The sequence below is a fragment of the Squalius cephalus genome (genome assembly GCF_949319135.1).
Source record: "Squalius cephalus genome assembly, chromosome: 3".
In the NCBI taxonomy this organism is placed as follows: domain Eukaryota; kingdom Metazoa; phylum Chordata; class Actinopteri; order Cypriniformes; family Leuciscidae; genus Squalius; species Squalius cephalus.
Genome location: NC_137124.1, coordinates 61,319,385 through 61,339,982, shown reverse-complemented (window position 1 = coordinate 61,339,982; position 20,598 = coordinate 61,319,385). Strand labels below are relative to the sequence as shown.

At 45.7% G+C, this 20,598-nt stretch overlaps 2 protein-coding genes across 2 annotated transcripts; both read left to right on the top strand.

Annotated features, from left to right (window-relative positions):
• Positions 1 to 12,192: 12,192 nt before the first annotated feature.
• On the top strand, positions 12,193 to 12,870 carry LOC307156120 (histone H1-like). The gene has a single exon (XM_079867336.1). The coding sequence runs from the start codon at positions 12,229 to 12,231 to the stop codon at positions 12,853 to 12,855; it is 627 nt and encodes a 208-aa protein (XP_079723462.1). The 5' UTR covers positions 12,193 to 12,228; the 3' UTR covers positions 12,856 to 12,870.
• Positions 12,871 to 16,580: 3,710 nt separating this feature from the next.
• Positions 16,581 to 17,053, top strand: LOC307155865 (histone H2A). The gene has a single exon (XM_079866857.1). It carries the CDS (start codon positions 16,609 to 16,611, stop codon positions 16,993 to 16,995), a length of 387 nt encoding a protein of 128 aa, XP_079722983.1. The 5' UTR covers positions 16,581 to 16,608; the 3' UTR covers positions 16,996 to 17,053.
• The last annotated feature ends 3,545 nt before the right edge of the window (positions 17,054 to 20,598 follow it).

The window sequence follows — 20,598 nt, the reverse complement described above, 5'->3', positions numbered from 1 at the left end:
ATACTGAAGCCAAAAATTATCCTTAATTTTTATAATCTTGTCAACGCAGTGCGGCAGCCTGCAGACCTAGGGCGAGCTACTAGCGTGCCCATTGGCTGCCCTGCGGCAACTGCAGCAGCCTACCGCTGAGCCCTTGGCGTGACGTCACGACCAATGAGCGCGCTTGGCGCGCTTACTGCGTCACAGCCCGCGAAAAGGGGGGTGTGGCTTAGCGTATATAAACAGGGCTCGGAGGCTGCTTCTCTGATTTCTGTCTTTTCAGCGAAGCTCTTCGCATCGCTGCTCTCTGAGGAAGCCGCCGTTGAATCAAGCGACCAGCACGCCGAGGATCTCAGCCTGAGGACGCCGGCCGCCTTCGCCGCCTTCAGCCTTCCCTGCCTGCTTCGCTATCCGGCGAATATATCCTTTACTGCTCTGTGTTGTATGTGTGTGTGTGTTCGCCCCGCGACACACTTTGCATCTAAAAGAGCGCGAGGCGTTGTTGCAAATGCCTCGCTCATCCTGTGGCTCGTGCAGAGCCTCGCTCAGCGACGGAGACCGCCACGTGGTCTGCGCTCTCTGCCTGGGCCTCGACCACGCAGCCCGCGCCCTCTCCACGGGCGGCTGCGAACAGTGTGAGGACTTGCCGATGTCGACCCTGCGGGCTCGACTCGCCATGTTTGATGATCCTCCACCTTCCCCGGCTGCCTCTTCAGGGCCGCGAAAGAAGAAACGCCGCTCTCAAAGGCCTCCCGAGCCGGTGGTTATAGCTGAGCGCTCGCCGGAGCCCCTCCCGCGAGCCTCGCTCTCTCCTTCTCCCCCGCCCTTCACCGACGCGCAGCGGCCGGCCACTGCCTGCACTGCCGTCGCCTTTGGGGATGAAGCAGATGACGCCGCTGACAGCTGCTCTCTGCTTGCTTCGGACAGCGAGGAATGGTCGGGCTCTCACCGCTCCGCCTCCTCGACTCCAGAGTCTGGCAGGTCCCGCTCCAGTGTTGACGCGGAGCTTATCCGCCTCCTCACCAAAGCGGTCGACCGACTGGGATTGGACTGGTCCCCACCCAAGGAGCCCGCGCCGAACCGACTCGACGGGTGTTTTCTGCCTAGCCGCCGCCAAGCGCCAGCCTCTAGGTCAGCACCCTTCCTGCCCGAGCTCCATGCGGAGCTATCGAAGTCGTGGAACGCGCCCTTCTCCGCTAGACTCCGCTCATCTGTCTCCTCGGCCCTCTCCCAGGTGGACGGGGCCGCCGAGAAAGGATATACCGGCATCCCTTCCGTTGAGGAAGCGGTGGCAACGCACCTTTGCCCGCCGTCTGCTAGATGGCGCTCAAAGTCTGCCCTGCCGTCCAAAGCCTGCAGGACCACATCAGCTCTCGCCGGCCGCGCATTCGCCGCCTCCGGCCAAGCTGCTTCCGCCCTGCACTCGATGGCTGTTCTCCAGATCCTGCAAGCCGACCTCCTCCGTGAATTGGACGAGAAGGGCTCGGATCACACAGCCTTAACAGATCTGCGCAGCGCGACGGACCTTTCGCTCCGCGCTACCAAAACCGCTGCACAAGCCATCGGCAGATCCATGGCCGCGCTCACCGTCATCGACAGACACTTATGGTTGACGCTGGCGGATATGAGTGAGTCAGAACGCGCTGTTTTCCTCAACGCCCCGCTCTCGCCCACTGGCCTCTTCGGCCCTGCGGTCAGCGGGATTGTGGACCGCTTCTCTGAAGTACAGAAGGCGTCGCAGGCTATGAATCTCTTCCTGCCCCGCCGCTCGAGCCCAGCCGCAGGCCGCTCTCAAGCTCAGCCTCCTGCGCGCAGCTCCACACAGCGCTCGTCTCGGCCACCAACTGCTTCGCAGCGACGCCAGGGCGGCCGCCCTAGGTCGCGCTCAACCAGCCGTCACAGACCGCCGCCCCCCCGGGGTCCGCGTCCCAAGATAACGCTGAAGTCTGAGCCCGCGAAGTCCTCCTAGCACCCGCAGGGAGGAAAAGATGGCTGAGTCCCGCTGCGGCCGGACCGCCATCAAAACGCCCAGCTCTGTCAGTCCCCTCAGTACAGGCTACTGCAGCAGCTTACACCGCAGCCAACGAGCCAGTAATACCACTCGCTCGCCTGCACACAAACGCCGTTTTTACGGCGGCCCAAATAAATCTCAGAAAGAGTGTAAATTCGGGTTTTCCGGCTCCGGCCGAAGGTGTTGTAAGTGCAGAAAATGTGCCCACTCCCACGTGCTCACTGCTTCACACAAACACGGTCCCCATGGTAACGCGCTCAGAGCGCTCTCTCATAAAGCGGTCACACACCGCTCGAGTACTAAGTGTAGTAAATGTGCCCACAACTCTGTGCTCACATCTACCCGTAACTCGCTCTGTCACTCGGTTACCCCGGGCAACAACGGCTCAGGCCGAGAGTATTATAAGTGTAGAAAATGTGCCCACTCCCATGTGCTCACTGCTTCACACAAACAGGGTCCCCATGGTAACGCGCACAGAGCGCTCTCTCATGAAGCGGACGCAAGCCGCTCGAGTATTAAGTGTAGAAAATGTGCCCACAGCCTTGTGCTCACACCTACCCGCTGTTCGCTCTGCCAGTCAGTTACCTTGGGTCACAGACCCTCTAAAGCTCCCAAACACTGGCCATGTCATAAGTGTAAACTCTGCGCCCGCTCACGAGCACGCGCACTCACTTTTAGACATTATAATCCCCACGCCACTCTCGCGCCTGGGATGTTTGACAGCAAATCACGCTCCATCCGATGGGACCGAGCTACTGAATGCTGTTCAGTCGGCCAATACTGTTTACCAGCCCCCGTGTTCGAGCACCAGCGGCGCGCACGCCGCTCCATCCTCTCTGATACAGGTTCCCCATCCCGCGCAGCACGGCGATCTGAACCCAGAGACCATTCGACCCCTAGCTATGCATGCGAAAGCATGGGAAGCGATTCAGGGCGCGTCAGAATGGGTGCTGAATACTATAAAACACGGCTATTCGCTTCAATTCGCTCGTCGCCCTCCGCGCTTTACAGCGCAGACGGAGACGAAAGTGAGTTTGGAAGCAGCGCACCTGCTTCAAGCAGAAATAGCGAAGCTGCTGCGCAAAGGGGCTATAGAACAGGTTCATCCTTCTCTGAGCGAGTCGGGCTTTTACAGCCGCTACTTCCTCGTACCCAAGAAGGACGGAGCGTTAAGACCTATTTTAGATCTGAGACATCTGAACAAAGCCCTCATGAGACGGCCGTTCAAAATGATCACAACCAGAAAAATCCTCGCGCAGATTCGCCCAGGAGACTGGTTTATCTCTCTCGATCTAAAAGACGCATACTTTCAGATCCAGATAACTCCCCGTCACAGGCCATTCTTGAGATTCGCCTTCAACGGTCGAGTATATCAGTACACAGTCCTGCCCTTCGGCCTGTCTTTGGCACCCCGTACATTACGAAATGCATGGACACGGCCCTCGCTCCCCTGAGAAAACAGGGAATGCGAATACTGAATTATCTGGACGATTGGCTTATTCTAGCGCAGTCAGAGACGGAACTTGTGTCTCACAGAACAGCGCTTCTCAGCCATTTGGAGGAGCTGGGTCTCTCGGTCAACTGGACCAAGAGCTCGCTATCGCCCCGTCAGTCAATTTCCTTTCTTGGAATAGAACTGGACTCGGTGGCTATGACGGCCAGACTGTCGGAGCAGCGCGCGCGCCGCATCCGCCTCCTCGCCGCATCCCTCCAAATAGGCAGCCGGGTTCCGCTGAGGACATTCCAGCGTATCTTGGGGCATATGGCCTCAGCTGCAGCAGCGCTCCAGCTGGGCTTACTGCGCATGCGCCCGCTTCAACGCTGGCTGAAAGCGCGCGTGCCCCACCGAGCCTGGGCGGCCGGCGGCTTGCGAGTCAGAGTGAATCAGGGCTGCATTTCAGCCCTGCAGCCCTGGCTGGCAGCCGAATGGTATCTCACGGGAGTGACTATGGGAGTGATTTCACACCGGAAAGTTGTCTCGACAGACGCTTCCAACCTAGGTTGGGGAGCGCTCTTCGAAGGCAGACCGGTCTATGGCCGCTGGTCAGACCAGGAGAATCTCCTACACATAAACTGTCTAGAGATGCTCGCGGTCGAGAAAGCGCTCAAACACTTCCTCCCATTCCTCCACGGTCACCATGTTCTAGTCCGCACGGACAATACATCGGTAGTGGCCTATGTGAATCGCCAGGGCGGTGTCAGATCAAAGACGCTCTGCACCCTGGCGGAACGCCTCCTCGTGTGGGCTCAGCACTCTCTGCGCTCGCTGAGAGCCGCGCATGTGCCTGGCCACCTGAACGAGGGTCCCGACAGACTGTCCAGGGACAACGTTCCCCCTGGGGAGTGGTCTCTACACCCCCAAACAGTCCAGTTACTGTGGCGCCGTTTCGGCAAAGCGAAAGTCGACCTTTTTGCGTCAAAAGACAACGCTCATTGCCCAGAGTTCTTCTCGAAGAACGAGGACGCGCTGGCCCAGACCTGGCCCAGCGGCCCGTTGTACGCTTTTCCCCCGGTCTCTCTGCTGCCTCAGGTCATCGAGAGAATCAGGGAAGCGCGCCACTCAGTGCTCCTCATAGCCCCATGCTGGGAGAACCAAGCTTGGTTCCCGGATCTAATACAGCTGGCAGACTCAGCCCCCTGGCCGATACCGGTGAAGAGAGACCTTCTCTCTCAAGCCCGCGGCTCGATATGGCATCCCCATCCAGAGCGCTGGTCTCTGCATGCGTGGAGCCTCAACGATTACAGGCTGATCTGCCAGACGGGGTCATGAACACGATCATACAATCTAGAGCCCCCTCTACGAGGCGGCTCTACATGTCGAAATGGTCAGTGTTTAACAGATGGTGCACTGCTAAGGGGCTCAATCCACAGACATGTGGGGTATCGCGAATTCTGTGTTTCCTTCAAGAGCTACTGGACGCGGGCAGGTCCCCCTCCACGCTCAAAGTCTATGTTGCGGCCATTTCAGCGCTCTCTGTTTCAGAGCGGGGCCGCGCATTAGGAAGGAACGAGTTCGTCATCCGCTTCCTTAGGGGAGTCAGGAGGATGAACCCCCCGCGACCCCCCGCGGTTCCTATGTGGGATCTTTCTCTGGTCTTGGAGGCCCTGAGAGCGCATCCCTTCGAACCCTTGGAAACTGTGGATATGAAATACCTCACGCTCAAAACCGTTTTTCTGATAGCACTGTCTTCAGTCAAACGAGTGGGAGACCTTCACGCGTTATCTATTAACGCCGCGTGCCTCGAGTTCGGACCTAATGACTCCAAAGTCATTCTCAGACCGAGGCATGGGTACGTTCCCAAAATTTTGGGCACTCCCTTCAGAGCACAGGTCATTTCCCTCTCAGCCCTGCCAACGCATGGCAGCGAGGCCGATGGTAATCTCCTCTGCCCGGTCAGGGCGTTGAGGAACTACATTTCACGGTCCGCCGCTTTCAGGCGCTCGGATCAGCTCTTTGTTTCGTTTGGTGGGCGCACCAAGGGTCTCGCCGCCTCGAAACACAGCCTGTCCAGATGGATAGTGGACGCTATTGCTGTGGCTTATGCGTCTAAAGACCTGCAGTGCCCATTGGGCATTCGAGCTCACTCCACCAGAGGCATGGCCTCGTCGTGGGCGTGGTCCAGCGGGATTCCCATTCATGACATTTGTGCAGCGGCAGGCTGGGCCTCCCCCTCCACATTTGTTAGGTTTTACAACCTGGATGTTCCCGCCTTGCAGGCGAAAGTGTTATCAGTCTAAGTCTCGCGTATGCCAGCCCACTATCTGTGCGCGGGCTACGGTGTGTGATTTAGCTCTACTGGTTGAGCTGCACTATGCAGGGAATTGTCAGTTCGGACCGGCCGTGCCGCTCCAAACCCCCTAGTGTGTGCTTATGTACGGCGCTAGCCCTCTTTAGGCCGCCCGGCTCTCCGCTATCACGTTCCCCGGGCTCTCCCTGGGACTCATTCAGTGGATGCTGGGCGCGCACGGCGTTGACAAGGGCGTTCCCGTAGCGTAGCAACTACGCAATACGAGAGAACCTCTCGTAAGAGAACGTTTCGGTTACTCACGTAACCTCTGTTCTCTCTAGAAGAGGGAACGAGTATTGCGTAGCCCGCCGTGCTCGCGCCACGAGCTCATTTCGCTTCATGCGACAGAAACCAGAGAAGCAGCCTCCGAGCCCTGTTTATATACGCTAAGCCACACCCCCCTTTTCGCGGGCTGTGACGCAGTAAGCGCGCCAAGCGCGCTCATTGGTCGTGACGTCACGCCAAGGGCTCAGCGGTAGGCTGCTGCAGTTGCCGCAGGGCAGCCAATGGGCACGCTAGTAAGCCTGCCCTAGGTCTGCAGGCTGCCGCACTGCGTTGACAAGATTATAAAAATTAAGGATAATTTTTGGCTTCAGTATCTCGAGAAAGAAAGGCTTTCCCGTAGCGTAGCAACTACGCAATACTCGTTCCCTCTTCTAGAGAGAACAGAGGTTACGTGAGTAACCGAAACGTTTTACTGATCACGTGACACATGCACGTGACATCACCACTTACACAGGTTTGTGTAGCTACACACAGACGACAACAGTGATGTTTCCTAACTTTCAAACCCATTTTCAAAAGTTTGCGTTTTCAGAAGAACGGTCAAAACGCATAAGAACACACACACACACACACACACACACACACACACACACACACACACACACACACACACACACACTCTCTCTCTCTCTCTCTCCCTCCCTCCCTCTCTCTCTCTCTCTCTCTCTCTCTCTCTCTCTCTCTCTCTCTCTCTCTCTCACACACACACACAGGAGCATAAAGAGAATAATATAACAGATGCCACTATTCATAATTGTACTATAATAGACATTGTGATGTCTTGTGTCCTCTGTTTACTTTTGCTGAGCTTGTAGAATAAGAACTGTTCATTATCAACCAGCACTACTGTAAATTATATGATCTGAAAAAATTATTAATATTTTATTTAAAACAAGGGAAAGGATCCATCAGAACGGAATGGCGGTGGCAGCACTGGTTTCTGTCAGGTCCTGTAAGCGAGTAAAAGGCCTCCTTCCAACGCTTCATATGCTTCGTCATCTTTTGAACAGTTCAACAAATGCTGTAAAGAAGAGATTTATCATTTATCATTTACTGCACCTTTTTGACACACACAATAAAAGTCATAGAAAAATAAATGCAATTTTAGTTTTTAATACACAAGAAATCTGACTGTCTGGTAATATTTATAGAGCCAGTTCTGAAAAGTGCATCTAGTTCAACATTAAGCTTCAGTAATTGGGTAATTTGCATTATTAAAGGGACACTACGTGGGATTTTCTCCCATCTAGTGGTGAAATTGTATTTTGCAATTAAATGAATAGTGCTCTCTAGCGCCTCGCTTTTTCAAATGTGTGTTGCATCTACGGTAGCCATTATGTACCAAAAAGCTATGACAGGATGTCCTCTAATAGCACTTCATCGAGTTTTCCTTCGGGTGAACTGGTTTGTTATTTCAAACAAACTACAACTTGACACAACGAACAAACGAATGTTACAGTTTTGAACAAACAAAACTTACAACCTTGTTTATAGGGCCTTCTCTACTTTACTCAATAGCTGCTATTCATCAAAGAGCCTGTTTAACTTTTAACTATGTTCTACTGTCTATATCAGTGTTTCCCAACCTTTTTTTCAGTCAAGGCACCCTTTGAAATTTTAAAAAAATGTGTGTCACCCTACACTAGTGTTGTAACGATACTACTTTGATACTATACCTTGAAATGTGCTGGGGTTTTTTTATTTAATTTTTGATGTGCACATAAATAAATGACAGGTAAGATTTTCTTCTTCCTGTTCCTTTTTTCTTCTTCGTTCATGCATGTTACGAATGCATGAATGAATGAATGAATGAATGAATGAATGAATGAAACATTTATGTATGACTTGAGCAATAAATAAATAAATAAATAAATGTATCAATTTTCAATACCACAGGGAAGAACTTACAGGCCTACTGTCATATAGATATTTTTATCTATTATTTTCTTATTTTTTTTGTCCATCCATTTAAAATCTAGGAAATCATTACTTTCTTCTGAAGAGATCACTTTACATAATGACATATTCAATTAAGGCTTTTTATTCATATATAAACATTGCTCAATTACCATTGCAAATCTCACCTAAATGTTTGCTCACTCAGTGTATGGGATAATTATTGGGATAATGTGATAATTATTGGGATAATTTTGTTATAATTGCACAAGATAGCTTGTTTTTACTATATTTTATGTAGCCTAATAATTTCACAGTAAATCTCCAAATTAATGTAGAAACATCATAAAGACAGTATTTCAAATAATTGTTTAATGGCATCTTTTTATGAATGAAGTGTTATTTGATTCTGATGTCACTGCTGCACTGTCACATGTGGATCCCACACGCGTCCCATTTTCTCACAACTCTTAACGTTCATTTAAGACTTTATTTAACTAATTTAAGACTGCTCTCATGAGGATAGCCTACTCAAAGCGAAAGCGCGAAAGAGAAGTCGAGTCTGGCGCGCGTCGTGTCAGCATCACAGACAGCGCATTCTCTTTTGTATTTTCTCGCTTGCATGGTTAGAAGCATTTGCATGAAGAAGAACGTGATTATATAATGTAACGCTAGCCAAAGGATGACAGAAAAAAATGCTGCTTTAATTGCGTTAAATATTTTTAACGTGTTAAACTGAAAAACATTAATCGCACGCGTTGCGTTGACAGCAGCACGGACATAACCGATGTGTTTATGTGAATACGCGGCAAGACGGACGTTGTGACAATGTTTTCGTGTGTATTTGACTGTAAGCGCATCAATGAAAAATAGGCAGCTTTATGTGGACGCACTGGGAATGAGGCACAGGAATAAAATCACACGCAAAAGCAACCTCCGCAATTCAACGCCGAAAACTTATGATTTGCATTTTTATTATAAATTTGTGCGCATTATTTGTTGTTATTACAGACTTCCGACGATCCGAGATTGATGGTAAAAAATTGTTTTTTTACACAGCACCCCTGCTCTCGCCAGAAGCACCCCAGGGTGCCGCGTCACCCCGCTGGGAAACGCTGGTCTATATAGGCTAATAAAAAAATAAAAATGCATTAGCTATCCCGACATTATAACCCTTGTTTTTGTAATCTCCGGTCACGTTTCCTTTTACGGTCTTATTGTGGACTTTTTCGACGAAGAGGACTCGTTATCCTGTGACTTAACTGTGCAGTGCAGCCTTTTAAACTTGCCGGGGCAGTGACAAGCGCCTCTCTCTGCTCTGCTCCGTTTCTGCCAGAGCCATAAGCTGTGTCCCAATGTGAAGACTGCATCCTTCGAAGGCTGCGGACTTCAAACGATGCAGCCTATCCGTCCTCCGAAGGACACACCATGCAGCCTTCGTAGGATTTCCTAATTGCGCAGCCAGGTGTTCCCGATTACCGCTCCAGGCGCCAAGCAACGGTGCGAGAGTAGCCTATGCTGCCATCCTGACAATTCATTTGATAAAATTAAGTAAACAGCTATGGAGCCAGAATTGTCATTTTTTATATTTTACTGGAGGACATGGTATTAAGGATGTTTCAGGTCATGTACTTTCGGCTTAGCCGAAGATTCAAATGTTCATTTATATCTTACCTTGATGCGATTTTGTAGGCTAGTGTATTATTTTTTTATTATGCACATAAATGGACCTTGGTAAATATATTTACACAGGTTTTCAACCCTATTTGAATATAAAAACCCAGTTGAATAAAGTCCAGTGCGAATGTTACTCCCGCTCGTGATTGGCAGCTGTCAGTCACTACTGTTGCTAGGCGACAAGAAAATCCACCGTAGGCTAGACCGGTCCGGTAGGCTACTCGAAGTGATTTTCCCACACAGGACTACAAAATTATGTTATTTTGCAATATGATTGTTTTACAATAAACTACACAAAAGTACATAAATGTATCCAACCTTAAAAATATTCCGAAGTAAAATGCAACATATGCAGTAATATAAAAGCAGAACCATCATAAAAACCCTGACAAGTTTTTTTCCCCTCCAGAATTCCTTTACTTTTACTCTTGATACCTTAAGTACATTAGAGTATGCAAGATAAGTTTGCTTAACTAAGGTTAGAAATATATGACTAGTAGTTTTTCCCCAATGCGGTATTAGTGGTTATTAAAAGTACTTCAGTGTAATAAAGTATCTCAATATTTATTCCATGAGTCAGCCCTGCAAACCTGTTGGTAGACAACTTAGTGGATAGTGTAAATATGCAGTCAAACACTCTGGAGAGCATCCCAGATGATGTCCCACCAGCAGAAGACTTACCAGGGTCTCTATTGTGGAGCCCATCCCGGTCCAGCAGCACCAGGGTCTCCCACTCAGCTGAATAAAAGTCTAAATCATTTTTCTTATTTTATGTACTGTACAATTTAAATGTTTATGTTGATTTTGAGATGTTTAACGTTTGTTGTAAATAGTTGGGGGAAAAACGTTATAGAAGAATTTGTTTCATGTAGAAATTATGACTGTCATTACAAAAATAAACAATGTCCAGAGCAATGAATTCTCTTTTATTTACACATTTAAAGTTGCATAATTTTTTGTCCCTCTCTGCTATTATAGTTTTTCAAGATGGCGGAACTACATGGAAGCCTCCGTGGACCTACCCGTCCTATGTATATAAAGATAATAAATTCTTCGTTTACGAGGATAAGTCAGATCATTGGCAGAGGTATTTGTACACCATTGAGGACATATTTATGAATAAAAATATTGATTTTAGATAATAAAATACCTAAAAAGTTACTTATTGTCCCTTTAAGACAAAATTATAAATGAATAGTTGGATCCTTAAAACCTCGTGTCTCTGATGTCGTCAAAATCTCAGTCCGACCGAACAAAGCTGGAAACACTGATACTGTTGGTTTATGAATAAAATAACTCTATCATTGTTTAATCAGTTTCAATAGTAAAATTATATCAATTGAAGCGCATCAATGTCTAAAGTTTGTTGTTTTAGGTCGAGAAGTTTCTCAGTTTTGGTTCAGAGTTAAAGAGAGATGGAGTTTGTCTGGTTTTACATGTGAATCACAAAATATCCTCACTAATATGAAACAGGAAAATTATGAGTCATATATTTTCTGTTGTTCTTGTGAAAAGAAATGGGGCTCTCATGACACAAAGTAAGATAAATATATGGGTCAGAAAACTAGTATTTATAGTATGACTAAAACAGGAACATCTGTGCAAATATATCAAGCATATACTGTAAATATGACTATTTTATAAATGAGTTAGAATGAGGAACATGTGCTTTATTATTTACATTCCATAATTTAGCAGATTATTGTATCCAAAGAGACGTTTGAAGGAAATACAAAGCAAATACAAAATACTAGAAATACATAGTTTCAAACATTGTCCAGAAAAGTACAAACAAGGAGATAAATAAGAAATAGGGAGGAAAATAAGTTGTTTTTAAGTCACTTGCTTTAAATGAGAAACTCATTCAGAGCTTTAACACAATCATCATTCACAAGCCGAAGACTGAGAAACAAATGACGATTTACTTTTTTTTTTACGTGATATGATGTACAATCCGCTTATGAAAACAAGTTAAAACATTAATACTGTGTGATCTGACGTATATATTTATGATGATGATGATGATTATAAGGCCAGAGATGAGAGTCACAGACAGACTCTGGATGATGATCTTGTGCTTCAAGCGGCCCAAAACACCATCAGTACCAAAGCCCCCCCTCGACCCTCACTGATGCTGATCTCATTAAAGTCTCTTTCAGGCTGTTTGCTAAACACACAGAGGACGCCTTCAGACTTTTACACTCTTTTACAGTAAAACTTTCCATTATATTTACACGCGGCTTTTCCCCGTGACTGATGCTCGCCTTGGATTTGATCTGATAGAGTCAAAAGAAACATTTCCTCTTCGCGTATTTTAGTCTCTAATGAAAGCCCAGAACCTCTGCTTGCTGTTCACTTTGTTTTGACTGCGAAAAACTATTTAATCGCTCCAGTTTTGGCCCAAATGTACGAGAAGAAAACACAAGAGTCCGCGGCTCGTGGACGCGCACAGACAGCGAGCGCGCGGGTTGAGTCTACGAGGTTCTCATGTGTTGTTTAAAGGCGCAGCGCCGCTCGTGCGCTCCTCATTCACTGCTGAAAGCAGACCGTGTTTGAAAGCTTGTAGATTATCCGATCGGAGAGAGAGAGATTATGGCAGAAACCGCCCCCGCCCCGGCCGCTGCCGCCCCGGCCAAAGCGCCCAAGAAGAAGTCCGCGGCGAAAGCCAAGAAAGCAGGACCCGGCGTCGGCGAGCTGATCGTCAAAGCGGTGTCCGCGTCCAAGGAGAGGAGCGGCGTGTCTCTCGCCGCGCTGAAGAAGGCGCTCGCGGCCAGCGGCTACGACGTGGAGAAGAACAACTCCCGCGTCAAGATCGCCATCAAGAGCCTGGTGACTAAAGGCACCCTGGTGCAGGTCAAGGGAACCGGCGCCTCGGGCTCCTTCAAGCTCAACAAGCAGCAAGCCGAGAGCAAGAAGAAGCCCGCGGCCAAGAAAGCGGCTCCTAAAGCGAAGAAGCCCGCGGCCAAGAAACCCGCCGCCGCCAAGAAGCCCAAGAGCGCCGCAGCAAAGAAGCCCGCAGCCGCCAAGAAATCACCCAAGAAGGCCAAGAAACCCGCCGCCAAGCCCGCTAAGAAGGCGACGAAGAGCCCCAAGAAGGCGAAGAAGCCCGCGGCCGCGAAGAAAGCAGCCAAGAGCCCGAAGAAGGCCAAGGCGGCGAAACCGAAGGCGGCAAAGCCTCAAGCCGCCAAGCCTAAGAGGGGACCTCCCAAGAAGAGATAAACCCCTCATGTGCCTCATCACATCAAAGGCTCTTTTAAGAGCCACCCACTAACTCTGAGAAAAGAGCAAAACTGTGTATTTTAATTTAAGCAAATAGCCCATATGTACGGTGGCCGAGAGGTGCAAAACAAATCACAATTACAAAAACAAAATAACAATTCAGAAAACACAACGACAATTTAGAAAACAAAATAACAATTCAGAAAACACAACGACAATTTAGAAAACAAAATAACAATTCAGAAAACACAATAACAATTCAGAAAACACAATAACAATTCAGAAAACACAATAACAATTCAGAAAACACAATAACAATTCAGAAAACACAACGGCATTTCAGAAAACACAACGACATTTCAGAAAACACGACGACAATTCAGAAAAAACGGAAAAGGTAGGTATATTTTGAGAATGACGTACTTATCACTGATTGGACGAGATACCTGTCAATCAAGAAATTTGTGATCAACTTTGTTTTGCTATGCAAAAATAGAACACATTAAACTTTTACTTTGAAGAAGGACATTCATGTGCCGTGATTGTGGACATGCTGGCGACATACCACATAATATTTACTATATTAATAGTGTGTCATGAGTTTAGTATGCCTGAGCACATGGTTAGCATGAGTGTTTCGCGATTAGCGCGATAGCCCGCTATTCATTATAACTGGTCATAATGAGTGTATGAGAGTACATGATGTTGTTTCAGTCATATTTAGTTTGTAAAAAGCATGAGATTAGAGTGTTACTACCAGCTGTCACACGTCATTTTGGGGCTAGAGCATGAGAACTGCACAGAGAGAGTGTTAAATAGCTTGTTGATCATATTTTTCCTTCTAGTGTAATGGAATGTTTAAAGTCACTTATGTGTACAACGGTCATTACTGTAAAAAAGTGATATACATGTTGAGATTGTATGTTTTGAGCTTTTGTTATGCATATTCTCTTATGCTTCATTTTGAGTAAATACACCAACAAAGAAGCCTTCACTGCAATGCTCTCTTTTATTTCATTTTTCGACATACCACTACATTAAAAGCTGCGTCGACCAGGACAGTTGTTCGGCTACCGGACAACGTGGTTAGTAGCCTACTTCTCTGCAGAATTTGCGTGTTAAACGTGATGACATATGCGGCTGCTGCAAGAACTTAACCCACCAGGGACAGAACAAGGACACGTCGTAGATTCGTTAGGCGTACCTATCACTCCATGGGACCGAACTATCTTTGGCACGTTGATGGGTACGATTTGTTTCTACCGGTACTTCCAGACAGTATCGCTTGATTCCGGTTCTGGCTTGATTGACAGGTATCTCGTCCATTCAGCGATAAGTACGTCATTCTCAAAATATACCTACCTTTTCCGTTTTTTCTGAATTGTCGTCGTGTTTTCTGAAATGTCGTTGTGTTTTCTGAAATGCCGTTGTGTTTTCTGAATTGTTATTGTGTTTTCTGAATTGTTATTTTGTTTTCTAAATTGTCGTTGTGTTTTCTGAATTGTTATTTTGTTTTCTAAATTGTCGTTGTGTTTTCTGAATTGTTATTTTGTTTTTGTAATTGTGATTTGTTTTGCACCTCTCGGCCACCGTACATATGTGATTTTAAACTACTTGGATTCATGTAATCTGAACAATGTAAAACACTAAGATAAGTCACCAAGTATTAGAAAACTCTTAAACCAATTTTTTACAAATAATAAAAAGGCCAAAAAGCTAATGAGTGTTCAGACAGTGATCACAGTCCAAATAAGGTGTATAACAGTACAACATACACACACACACACGCATAACACTGCACTGGAGAATTGTGACAATAATAATAATAATAATAATAATAATGACTATTCAGGACTCAGGATGGAAGGTCCATAGTACAAGTTTAAAAAATGACAATAGTTACAACATAGCAATAATATATACAGTACATAGAAATAAATTAATAAAAGGTCAATAACTTTCAGTTGTAATATACAAACCGGAGCGCCAGTGTCTCCACAGCCGAGATGTGTTCCTGACAGCTCAAATCACTGGGGGATAAAGCTATAATTCTGTTTTCAGAGGCAGACATTCATGTATCGAAAAATAAGATTTCTTATTAAGGCAGAACAGGCAGACCAACATTAACACACATCTGACTAGCACTACACCGCCTTGCTGTTTTAGAAGCAGTCTCATGCCATCATTATACATCCAGCTCTGCACGCTCTCTTTGCTGTGAGACCGCGGGCAGAATAAAGTGCACAGGATGCTTTGCTTTGAACATAAGCAGAACACATGCCACATTTACATGCACGCACATCAGCCGGAGCATATATCTCGCGACACTGTCTATTGATGTGCTTATCAGCCGATAAATCATTTACAATATGATGGCCAAGATATTTAACCTCATCACACACTTTAAGGGCAGTACCAGATAAAAAGAAATCAGGGATACTAATTTCCTGTCTTCCTTACGTCTAACAATCATGATATTGCTCTACTAGCATTATATTTGATATCAGAATCTGCACCGCACTGAGAGCAGACCTTCAGCAGCTGCTGTAACCCAGCACTATATGGGCACACCATGACCAGATCATCATAAGGTGATTACTGAGAGTATTGCTTATCATCCTGTGTTACATTGATTTAATTGTTGTGACAGGTCAGCCATATACACGTTAAAAAGAAAAGGTGACAAAATCCCACCCTGACGAACTCCGTTACCAACAGTAAATGTGTAAATGTGTCTGATACAGAGAAAATGTGCATTTGCCCGTTTCTTTCCTTCAAATAAAGGGCCGTGTCTATCTCTATCCAGTCTTTAAACACACACCGAGCTTTGGCACGAAGCTGAGGTTTATAAAAATGCCTATGGCAATATTAAGTGTTTCCACAATTGAGTCATATAAAACACATAAATCTTTACTATGGTGTGGATTCTTATAATTAATATCACCACATCTAATGGCGTCTTTGGGCAGTGCAATGTTTCCCAGTCCTGACATGATACTTCTGGAAATCTTCCATGGTTAATTTAGTCCAGTCTAGTCTTCCTGAGTTAACGCTATTAGCCACCGTAGTTAACACTGGTAAGTTTTTAACATTTAAAGACAGAGAAAACGGTATATGATCGGCAATGGCAAAATCATAATGAATCGTCATAGCATCCAAAGAAGCGTGTGCATCAGTCGTACACACACAATGATCTAACCTGAGGTGGTATGCCATGCCTCACTGATGTAAGTATAACTATTATCAGGCTAAAGGACCTTGCTTGACAGTATTAAACCAATGTCAGTGCAAAAATGCGTTAAGTGATTAACAAACAGAGAGTTTGCATCAGAAATATCAGCATTCATGTCTCCTGCAACAAAAACACAGGTTGAGTACAATAAGAAACAATAGAAACAATAAGCAGTGATAAAACTCCAGTATTATAATAGCAACACAATACTGTAAAGTATCAGGTCAATATACAGTGTGGTGATGAGGGTGAAGCACTTTTATAATATCCATTTTTGTACCTATTTGAATTTTCTTCCACACATATTTCAATGGTTTCATCCATTTTGTCAAAAACTTGCGCATAAATATTCCCGCCAGAAAGGGGGGTGGGGCTTTATAGGGAAGTTCAGTGATTGGTTGAAATGCTGTCAGACTCTCAGCCAATGGGCGACGGGCTCTCTCGTATAAACACAGGCTGTGGAGCTGCTGCTCTTCATTCAGTCTCTTCCACTGTGAGGATTGTAGAAACTGACTGTTAAAATGAGCGGCAGAGGCAAAACCGGCGGCAAAGCTCGAGCGAAGGCCAAGACTCGCTCGTCCAGGGCAGGGCTGCAGTTCCCCGTCGGCCGTGTCCACAGGCTCCTCCGCAAAGGCAACTACGCCGAGCGCGTCGGCGCCGGAGCTCCTGTGTATCTGGCGGCTGTGCTCGAGTATCTGACCGCGGAGATCCTGGAGTTGGCTGGAAACGCCGCTCGGGACAACAAGAAGACCCGCATCATCCCCCGGCACCTGCAGCTGGCGGTGCGCAACGACGAGGAGCTGAACAAGCTTCTGGGCGGAGTGACCATCGCTCAGGGCGGCGTGTTGCCCAACATCCAGGCCGTGTTGCTGCCCAAGAAGACCGAGAAGCCCGCCAAGGCCAAATAAGCGCTCCGGCTCGCCGACCACCAACGGCTCTTTTCAGAGCCACTCACTACATCTGACAGAGCGCTTTTCTGTGTTTATAACTATAAATATGATCTCAATAGGTTGAGGATAAAAGTAGCATATTTAGTCTAGCAAAACTAGAAACCCAATCAACCCATTTGGTGTGCAATATATCGAGAAGTTATTTGTGGTGTTTTCTTCTGCTCAATATAACATCAATATACGGGACATTCTACCAGAAACGTACATTTACACTTATAGAAAATCTTGGGGGAAAAATATATTTTTCTTAAATCTGAGTGTTGAGTCATGTGGAGGACATGTTAAACTATGAGAAACACATATCATGCCATCTCAGCATGTTTTTATGATTGAAAAAAATACATTTTTATACGCATTTAACCCCTAAAATGTCAGGCCCTGTCACAGACAAATTTGTATGTTAGAATGGTTTCCTAATGAATTTATTTTATGCAAATAGCATTTTCTTATTGATCACATGTCCCTGATTGTATCTTAACATGATTTTGTAATTCATTTAAGAAATATAAGTACCCGTAGTCAAAATCACAGAATACCTGCCAGACACTCATATAGCTGTAAAATAACTACCTTTACACAGGAGATTTTTACAAAAACATAGCAGTGGAAATATACACCCACCTTCATCTACAGTTAAAGAGATTAATTAATATTTCCTAGTACACTTTTATGTCATAATTTCCTGTGTGACAGGACTTACTTTATGGATTTTGATGATGCAGAAAAAGTTATGTTTTGTGTTCTTTATTTAAGTTTTGATTGGCATTTCTTTTTTAAATTATTATTATAATTTTAATGTTAATGTAATATTAGACTATGGTAAAATTCAGCCAAGGACATACACAATATTGCCAAAAGTATTGGGACAGCCTCCAGATAACTGAATGCAGGTGTTCCAGTCACTTCCGCGGCCACGGGTGTATAAAAATCAAGCACCTGGGCCTCCACTTTACTATCGCATGCGCTAAATACATAATATATGCAATAAATGTAATAAAAAAGAACAATAACATTAATTTGTAAGGCCGTGTCACACAGGAATGTGGGCCTGACGGTCGGCCATTTTAAACTGCCATTACTCGGCCTGCTAGCATGCTAGCATAAAAACTGTTAACATGCAAGCAAGGAATTTCAGTAACCTTTTTAGACATGTTTTGGGTTTAAAACATTATTTTCTGCAATGTTTTACCGTGACAGGGCCTGACCCTTTAGCTCGTCTTCCTAAAAAAACCCATACAAAAACAAGCTTAAAATCATACAATTCACAGACATAATTCAGCCTTGATCAATGTCGGCTTCACCTGGGTCAATGATGTCACTTCCTCTGAGTGATTCCCTTAAAGGCGTAAACGTGACAGGACTGACCGAAAACATGGGGACAGATCTAGAATAGTATTTATTTGTAGAATTTATAATGTCATGATTTTGATCAATTGATGTGAATGATAACAGCTTAAACTTGTTATTGATGGAGTTTTGCTTCTAAATAACAGTTTTTAGCATAACGAAACTATGAAAGCTCCAGTTTGGCTGAGGACAAGGACATGGACAGGATTTGAAATTTTCAAAAGTGTTTTTAATATAGAAATAAATATCTGAGAGCCCAATGAATGACATATTCCTTTACAGAACAACTCACAGAAATCAACTATGAGCCAGTTTTAGACATTTTTGGATTAAATACTTTTTTTATTCACTGTAACAATTCAAGGACAGATAATGTACGTTTCTGTAGAATGTCCCAAACATTTAAAGTATGTTGTAACATTGAACCACCGAGGATAAATTAAAACGTTTGACATTTTCACAGAAAAACATTATTTTCTTTACAATTCTTTAACCAGACAGTTGAACTAACACACTTAACCAGCTTTTAATGTATTACATATTTAATCAAAAGTAACATTTCATATCCAGCTGTTGCTCTCAGGCAAAATTGTACCATAGAGGAACACAATTATTACCAAACCATCATATCAAGTTATCATCTCCATCTCCATCTGCATCATCATCATCATCATCTCCCTGCAGGATTCACTGTCACTATATCCTCCTCTTCCTCATCCTCATGTGCAGATTTAGTATGTGAATTACTATTCTTAAAAGTGCATTACAAAATCATTTAAAAAATGCAAATATATTTAGATAATGTTAACCCTATCAAAAACTAGATAGATAGATCTGCTGGTGGAGCTGGGCTGGGTCTGCCACTGAACACACTCCTCTGTAGCAGAAACTGATCAGTGTTACTGAGGGTCTTTTGCCCTTTAATATCTGCTCAATCTGTGAATAATTTAATATCACTGAACAATCCTGTGTTTTACATATCTCTCTCTCTGTGTGTGTGTGTGTGTGTGTGTGTGTGTGTGTTAATATCTGGCTGCAGAGCATTTATACAGACTGTAATGTGATTTTGTTCTGATCCGAGATCTCCACAACCACTGAGAATTAAGGCGAGTATTTCAGAACAAATAAATAACGCAATCTGAGAATAAAGCCTATGGATGTCTGTTACACTGATTAATTAAGTAGTAAACAGAACAAAGCGTCTTGAGCGGGAAACCCTCCGCTGGCTTGAAAAGAGGAAACGCGCAGTCATTGGCTAGCAGTCATAAGCGCGTCACACACACCAGCCAATCACAAGTAACCCGAGACGTTCCCTTTCGCAAGGGAACTCCCGCTGCATCGATACTGGACACTTTGGGGAACGAATACCCACACCGCCACACTGAGAGACCCCGCCCTGGTGTGAAGCAATCTGGCACACTCAAGACATGAGAAATTGTGAACCTGGTGTAGAGGGCAGATCCAGACTGTAATGTTTTATGAATATGTGTGTGGGGAGGCCCAGCCAGCGGCATCACAGACCTCTTGAAGAGAAACCCCTGCTAGCAAGGCTCTAGAGGATGCCACTCCTCTAGTTGAGTGGGCTTTTATCAGGAGAGGTGAAGGCAGATTGTGCACCTCGTAAGCTGAAGAAATAGCCTCTACTATCCACTTGCTAATAGTCTGTTTGGAGACTGGGGAGCCCTTCTTGGATAACCCAAAACACACAAACAGCTGGTTCGACTTACATAGGTGTACATCCGATGTACATAGGCCTCAAGAGCTCGGACAGTGCATAACAAGTGTAGTTTAGCTTGATCAGCCGACACATGCGGTGGAGGATGAAAGGCCTGAAGGATTATAGACTGTGCCACATTCGGCCAGGAGCGAACTCGAGGCAAGAGGGAGCCACAGATAGCGCCTGCAGGTCGCCAACTCGTTTCAGGGAAGTAATAGCGAGCAGGAAGGCTACCTTAAAGGATAAAAATTTCTCAGACATCTTATCCAGGGGTTCGAAGGGTGCCAGGAATAACCCTTCGAGGACCAATGCCAGGTCCCACGTGGGGACCCTAGGCTGGATGGCAGGCCTCATCCTCCTGGCTCCACGAAGGAAACAAATTATGAGTGGGTGTGTCCCCAGAGTGCCCACCGTTAAAGGCGCGTGGAAGGCTGATATAGCTGCCACATAGACCCTAAGCGTGGACGGGGAGAGCCTGTCAGAGAAACGATTCTGGA